General features: G+C 33.0%; 1 protein-coding gene across 1 annotated transcript; it reads left to right on the forward strand.

Annotated features, from left to right (window-relative positions):
- Positions 1-261: 261 nt before the first annotated feature.
- Positions 262-4,533, forward strand: LOC133337079 (GILT-like protein 3). Its single transcript, XM_061545344.1, has 5 exons — positions 262-341; positions 3,764-3,922; positions 3,987-4,154; positions 4,223-4,363; positions 4,429-4,533. The coding sequence occupies exons 1-5, from the start codon at positions 285-287 to the stop codon at positions 4,531-4,533; spliced, it is 630 nt and encodes a 209-aa protein (XP_061401328.1). The 5' UTR covers positions 262-284.
- The last annotated feature ends 3,736 nt before the right edge of the window (positions 4,534-8,269 follow it).

Raw genomic sequence — 8,269 nt, forward strand, 5'->3', positions numbered from 1 at the left:
GGATTGAATTGGATGAATAGATCAATGTGAGGAATGAAATAATTTTTGTTTTTCGGTCGGTTTTAATTTCTCGCCTTAGTTTCATCGTAAAAGTCGTTGCGGAAAGACGCGCTGGAAATTTGTGTAACCACCAGCCAGCCAACGAAAAAGTTCATTCACAGTTCTGATTTGAAATTCAAAGAAAAAAATAATAAGAAATATTAATTCTTCTTTGTTTTATTATAACAAACGTCATTGTTTTTATTTGGAATAGACACTGTCGTGTGGTGCGACACATTGACACAATGAAATCTTTTGTTTCATCGTTATCATTTCTTTGTGCAATTATTGTACTGACCAATGTGAGTTGGAAAAAAAATTATTGTGCAAAAATTCAAATAAAAAAACAACAAAGTGATTTTATATATAAAAATAAATATATAACCGTTAAAATATTAAAAATATAATTGGTTCACATGTGATTTATAAGTAATAATTCGACGCGAATTTGAGTGTAACGACTATGTTTTGTAGATCTTCTATAGAAGGAAAGTTCTCTACACAACTTTTATAGTTGGCAGAACTTATATGGATCTTCTCTTGTCTTTAAACCTTTGTGGTCCAATTTTGTCCACAGGCAACAAAATGTTTTAGAGCTTATATATATATATGTATATAGTTGTGATGGGTATAAAAACCGGTCGGAAAAATAATAAGAAATGTTTATAGAAAATAAATGTTTTTATTATAGGAAACCAGTGTCGATTTTTTTAATCTAACGATATTTAATACTTGTTTTACGGTTCCATTCTGAGATTCTTTAATTTTCTTACATTTTTTCCGCCACTGTATCATGGTCCCTGAAGGCCAAATTAGGCCATTTCGTAATGATGCAATTGGAAAATCCCTCTGCGACTATAAAAATACCTATAAATGGCTAGACCAATATATGGGGGCTATACCCAAAAAGTAACAGGATATCGGAAGACCATCAGTGGGACGTATGTAGGCAGTAGTATATATGATAATATTCTTTATATAGAAGATAACCTTTTGGTCTTCCATTAATTAAAAACCATAACTTTATTTTTAATAGAATGCAGATAATCTATGAGCCTTGAGTATGTGTGAGCATTCTATTGGGCCCTCTTAGAGATTAGAGGCAATTCATAAATTATTATTTGTGTATTGCATATAGAATACACTCTTAAATTAAACAAAAAATTTAACTTTTTTGAACGAAGAATGGGTCAGGTCCCCTAAAAATACGTTCTATAAATAAAAGAATTTCTGTTAATTAAAATCGAGTGCGGATTTTCTACAGATAAAATCATTTATTGTGAGACCGCCGTATTTTGACTTTTGTAGATAGAAATTGGACTACTTTGAACAGAGAAGCTTCTGTGAAATTTCTATTAACAGAAGCTCACATGTATGTTCTAGATTTTCGGATAACAGCAGATCATATTCGGTACTTTTGTAAACAGAACACAATATTTCAGTGGATCTTCTGCAGACAGGAAATGAACTGTGGTTTGTCGACACATGAAAAGGGAGAATTTTCCATGAATTGCAAACCAAACAATAGGATGAAGATAATCTATGAGTTTTGAATGTCTGTGGGCATTCTGCAGACTGTAGATCATACGTTGGGTCATCTTTGTATATAATACCATCTTCTGGAGATTATAATATGTGAAATTTCTATAGATAGAAGACTATCCTATTGCCTTAGTTTGCTACATATCAAATACCATATAAGGATTTTCTATATACAGTAGAACTTCGATAATTCGTACCTCGATAATTCGTAACAAACTGTCGGTCCCTTGGAAAAATTTCGATATTTCGTAAAATTTACACGCAGTTTGGTCCCCTCGAAAAACCTCGATATTCGTATTTTTTTATCGATATTCGTATTTCGTTAATTCGTAATCTCGATAATTCGTAATCTTCGATAATTCGTAAAATTTTGGTGGTCCCTTGAATTACGAATTATCGAAGTTCTACTGTACAGAAGGCCTTCGATTGGGCTTCTGTGGACTATCTATTGTTGAAAGATATTTCTGATGCACTTCGAACTTCGAAGACAAAGTAATATACTTTCAGTATACTCTATTTGGTACCTCTCCCATAAATCGGTCAACATTTTTAAGAACGAGGCACCAGCGAAATTTTCGTGGGTCAGCTAAGTACTTCGTTTTGTTACAAGAGACATTTGGGTATGAAAGGTTTTTTGTATAGAAACAATAGCTTCTGGGGAGAATATCCCAACAAAAAACTAAGGAAACTGATGAGGATCAGTGGCGTGATCCAAAACTATAGTCTCCCTGCCTTACTCCTCGGCAAACAATGCCATACATTCCCCACTAAAAACAACAAACTGGGATTCAGCCTGATTATTTTGCAAAAACAAAATACAAATGGTATCCCAAATAAACCGCCAACACTACTAACGAGTAAAAATTTCGTTATGCCCTTCACCATTAGTTGCGGATGCAAAATACATCAAATATGTTGGTACCGTATAATGGGCTAACAAATTAATAAAATATAATTGCTTAACAAAACAAGTAAAATATGATAAAGTTCGGCTGGAGTGATTTTTATACCCTCCACTAGGTGGTGAACATTAAAAATGTATTTAATCGGACGGAATCTTTGTCATTGTAAATTATCTTCTTGTTGACACACTGAGAAAATGAAATGAAATAGCAAGTTACAATTGTTCATATTGGAAAACTGAGCTAGCAAAAGTACCGAATGTTCACTTGGACCTTTGAATGAAAGCTAGTTAAAAACATGAATCTGTATTGAAAATGCTTTTGGGAATAAAGTTTTTATTCAACCGTAATCCTTAAGGGCAAACTACAATCTCTACCGACCATTGTCCGGGCAGAAATGTTTTTCGGTCTCCAAGAATTGGGGAGGTAAAATTACATTACATTGAGAAAATGCGGATTAAATGATGAAAATATGTAAAAAGGGCTGGAACTAAATCAAATACCAAAAATGTTTGTGAACGAAGAACTTCACCTGTTTCTTCTCATAACTTTTCAAGTGGTGAATGTTCCACTTAAGCGAAGTAGGACGATTAATTGTGAGTGATAAACCACAAATTTTTTAATTACTCGAAAGAAGTCTCATGGTTCCTATGAGAGCGCAATCTCTCAAATATAAGCATAAACCAGTCCAAAACGCGGAATTTATGGGTCACCTGCTGTACAGCCCAGATTTGGCAACCAATGACATCTTTTTATTCTCGCACATCAAGAATTTCGAAATAGTCTTTCGAGTCTTTGAACGCATAAAATTATAATACTTTGGAAAACAATAAAAGAATTATTTATCATGAATATTTAAATTCTTATTATTAGAACAGAAATATTAAAATAATTAAAAAAGTCCAATATTTTTTTTAATCCAGGCTTAAAAAATATTCTTTAAAAAATTCACACATGTAGTCCTTGAAAAATATTCTTCAAAATCCAGGTATATCTTCTATCAATCCAATCCCTCTGATATGCTTTCTTTAATAACTCCATTCTTCGTATAGTCTTTGAAAAAGTATTCATTAAAAACCCACGATAGGTGTAGTCATAAAAATATTCCTTGAAAAAAATTCTTTAAATAATTCAAGCTTCTTAAAAATAGTTTTAAAAATGCACTATGAAATCTTGTTTTTAAAAATATTAGCATATGACTTTGTTATATACAGAGAAAAATCTTGACTAACTGAATTAAAATTAATTAACCCCTTCCAATTCCATTCATTTCATTACAGGCCGAATTGGAATTCGATAAATTAAAAGTGGAAATCTATTATGAAACTCTGTGCCCGGATAGTATGCGTTTTGTACGCAATCAATTGTATGGTGCCATGATCGATGGAAGGCTACTGCAGTTTAGCGAATTGGTATTTATACCCTATGGCAAGGTTGGGGTAAGTTGGCGATAAACTTTTTTCATAGCAAAACAAATAACATCCAAAATTCTCTTTTATAAAGTCTTGGACAAATCCCAGTACCAATGAGACGACCCTCTATTGTCAACACGGTAATCGGGAATGTGAATTGAATGCCCTGCATGCCTGCATTGTCGAACACAATACAATGCGTGAACAATTGGATATGATAACGTGTCTATTGAATGGTTATTCTACAGATGTCGATACGGTGAGTTAGAACATAAATTCATTACTATTATTATTTTTAAATTAAAATTCAAAAAATTATTTATTTAGTGTGCCACCCAACTAAATATCGATGTTACGGCAGCCAAAAATTGCAAAGCCACACGATCAACGGTGGATATTCTAAAGAAATATGGTGATATGACAGATGCCATTGATATGACATTTGTACCATCGATTGGTCTTGGTGGGGTAAGTTGTAGCAGTATTTAAAATGTATGTGTTTTAATAATGTTTGCAATTTTTTCCTCCCTTAGGTATTTGACCCCTGGAAGCAAAGAAGTATTCTACACAATTTCGCCAGAGTATTTTGCCGTAAATATCGAGAAAAATATGATGTTGATCTGCAAGATTGTTATTGATTGTGTTACCTCAGCTCTTGGATGAATTTGGAAAATGGATTTGGGAAATTAGTAGAAAATAATATCTATCTTGAGTTTTAGAATATAGTTTCAATTATTTTTGTGATATTTCTGTGTTCAAATAAATTTGTATCATGTAAAAAATTGGAAACAACTTTTAAAAATCCACGGACTTATATAGTCTTTGGCAACAGGCCAGGTCCAGTACCTAAAACCATATGAACTTTTATATGAAGACTATTGGTACCAGGAGCAACTTAAATACCAAACCGCAGGTGGGAGAATTAGGTTGGGACCTTGAAGATGCCGGAAAATATGCGAGGCTTTTGTATGGGACATAGACTTATATTAGTCTTAAAAATATAATATTTAGTCTTTGAAAAATATTCCTTAAAAAATCCACGCCTTGTTATGGTCCTTGAAAAAATATTCTTTAAAAAATCCATGCCTTATTATGGTCTTCGAAAAAATATTCTTTAAAAAATCCACGCCTTATTATGGTCCTCTAAAAAATATTCTTTAACCAGTAAGGAAAGTAATAAAGTCGGACGGGGCCGACTATATGATACCCTTCACCACTATGGGTATATTAAACAGGACTATTAGCATGAAATTGGATGAAATAAAATATGTGATATTTATCTAAATGTGAATCTACCTAGATCTATCCATAAAGTATGTAAATCGACTTCAAACAAATATAAATAGGTCATCCGTTGGGCTATGTCTGTATTTCTAGAAACCGCAACTATGTAATTCTATGCTCAATTTTATAAGTTGTGCAAAATTTGATGTCAATCTGACTACATGAGGAGTTTGATGCCCAATTTACTTGAAATCGGACGAAAATATATATGGATGCTCTATCCAAATATTAAGCGATTTCAAACAAACATGTCACAGGTTAGGTTACAGTAATTTCAGAACGTTTTGTTCCGATCAGCCTATTGGTTCCTTGGTGCGTCAATTACTTAAAATCAATCTATAATAAAAGGGAGCTATATCTAAATCTGGACCGATTTTCACGAAACAAGGCAGACAGACATCACTCTATGCTCAATTCAGTACGTTATGCCAAATATCGTGCAAATCGAAAGATATATAGCGACTTTGGTGCACCATTTATATGAAATCGGACGAAACTATATATGGGAGCTATGTCTAAATCTGGACCGATTTTCTCGAAACTTGGCAGACATCATTCTAGGCTCAATTCAATACGTTATGCCAAATTTCGTGCAAATCGAAGGATATATAGGGACTTTGGTGCACCATTTACATGAAATCGGACGAAACTACATATGTGAGCTATATCTAAATCTGGACCGATTTTCTCGAAACTTGGCAGACATCACTCTAGTCTTAATTCAATACGTTATGCAAAATTTCGTGCAAATCGAAAGATATATAGGGACTTTGGGGCACCATTTACATGAAATCGGACGAAACTATATATGGGAGCTATATCTAAATCTGAACCGATTTTCATGAAACTCAGCACACATCATTTTAGGCCTAATTCATTACGCTGTGCCAAATTTCGTGCAAATCGAAAGATATATAGGGACTTTGGTGCACCATTTACATAAAATCGGACGAAACTATATATGGGAGCTATATCTAAATCTGAACCGATTTTAATGAAACTCAGCACACATCATTCTAGGCCTAATTCATTACGATGTGCCAAATTTCGTGCAATTCGGAAAATATATAGGGACTTTTTACATTAAATCGGACGAATATATATATGGGAGCTATATCTAAATCTGTACCGATTTTTCCCAATTTCAATAGGGTTCGTCCCTGGGCCAAATAAGTGACATATGCCAAATTTCATCCAAATCGGATCATAAATGCGACCTGTACTTTGTTCACAAAAATACATGGACGGACGGACGGACGGACGGACAGACGGACATGCGTAAATCGATTTAGAAAGTGATTCTATGCATATTCTCAAAAGGAACCATGTGTCTATCTCGTTTCCTTTTGCCTGTTACAAACATATGCACAAAGACATAATACCCTGTACCACAGTGTGGTGAAGGGTATAAAAAATCCACGCCTTATTATGGTCCTCGAAAAAATATTATTTAAAAAATCCACGACTTATTATGGTCCTCGAAAAAATGTTATTTAAAAAATCCAAGCCTTATTATGGTCCTCGAAAAAATGTTCTTTAAAAAATCCACGCCTTATTATGGTCCTCGAAAAAATATTCTTTAAAAAATCCACGCCTTATTATCGTCCTCGAAAAAATATTCTTTAAAAAATCCACGCCTTATTATGGTCCTCGAAAAAATATTCTTTAAAAAATCCACGCCTTATTATGGTCCTCGAAAAAATGTTCTTTAAAAAATCCACGACTTATTATGGTCCTCGAAAAAATGTTCTTTAAAAAATCCAAGCCTTATTATGGTCCTAAATGCGAAAAACATATTTAATTTAAAAAATTGTCGATGATAAGGTAACTGTTTATCGAATCCAAAAGATGCAACCTTAAATTCTTACCGCTTTATTCTCTAATGCTAAATCCAATTGAAAATGCATTTTCAAAAATAAAATTATGTGCAAGAGCTGAGCTGTGTGACGTTTCAATGGAACATAACATTGTTGATGTAATCAAGCGAAGTATTCAAAAGCTATGGACATGGTTTTGAAAATCCCACAAGCTGCAAGTCGGGAACCCCTTCATTAAGATAAGCAGTTACCTTATCATCAACAATTTATTAAGTCAAATATGTATTTCGCATTTAGGACCGGGTATTCAATTTTTGTTCTTAAATATATTTATTTATTCAAATGTCAAGAAATACCCCAGTTTGTATTACTATTTATTTAGTTTTATGTAGTAAAGATATTAAATGAAATCACACCGAATTAGAGAATATTTATGTTAATTACATAGCCATACAACTATATTTGTTAATATTCTTTGATTTAATTTTCAAATATTGGTTTAAAATGACTGCAAATATTATATTTCCTTAGATAAGAATAAAGGTTTCATTTAATTTGGAAAAAGTTTCATACTATTTGTAAAAGGTTTCATTTCAATTGGAAAAGGTTTCATTCTATTTGTAAAAGGTTTCATTTCAATTGGAAAAGGTTTCATTTAATTTGGAAAAGGTTCCATTTAATTTGGAAAAGGTTTCATTTAATTTGTAAAAGGTTTCCTTTATTCTGGAAATGCTATATACAGTGGCTCCATCGCATAATCGGACAAAAGTTTTTCTAATATAAATGTATTCTGAACATTAAAAAAGAGTTAAACATATATTTTTTTTTATATTGGTAGTTTTCATTATATTAAGGTTCTGTTTACTGACGAAAGCAAATTTAATTTGCCCGGATCAGATGGAAAGATGTATGTGTGTCGTAAGCCAAATGCTGAATTTAATCATAGGAATACAAAAGCCACTGTTAAGCACGGAGGAGGTTCTGTTATGGTTTGGGGCTGCATGTCGAGTGCTGGAGTAGGCAACTTGCATTTTATTGATGGTAAAATGGACAAATTTGTCTACCTCAAAATTTTAAAACAAAATGTAAAGCAAAGTGCAGACAAATTGGGTATCGCGAACAACTTTGCCTTTTATCAAGACAACGATCCCAAGCACACATCAGGTGTTCCAAAGCTTTGGTTGATTCATAACTGTCCCAAACTTATACCAACACCTGCACAGAGCCCAGACCTTAACGTAATTGAGCATATTTGGGAAGAATTAACTAGGAG

Source organism: Musca vetustissima, unplaced genomic scaffold, assembly GCF_032173495.1.
Source record: "Musca vetustissima isolate MV318-11 ecotype Yass unplaced genomic scaffold, APGP_CSIRO_Mvet_v1 utg4517, whole genome shotgun sequence".
Classification (NCBI taxonomy): domain Eukaryota; kingdom Metazoa; phylum Arthropoda; class Insecta; order Diptera; family Muscidae; genus Musca; species Musca vetustissima.

Excerpts from the sequence above, each read along its gene's own strand:
- LOC133337079 (XM_061545344.1), top strand. The coding sequence starts at position 285 with ATGAAATCTTTTGTTTCATCGTTATCATTTCTTTGTGCAATTATTGTA. Across the intron at positions 3,923-3,986 it reads TACCCTATGGCAAGGTTGGG|TCTTGGACAAATCCCAGTAC; the intron begins GTAAGTTGGCGA and ends TCTTTTATAAAG. Across the intron at positions 4,155-4,222 it reads ATTCTACAGATGTCGATACG|TGTGCCACCCAACTAAATAT; the intron begins GTGAGTTAGAAC and ends TTATTTATTTAG.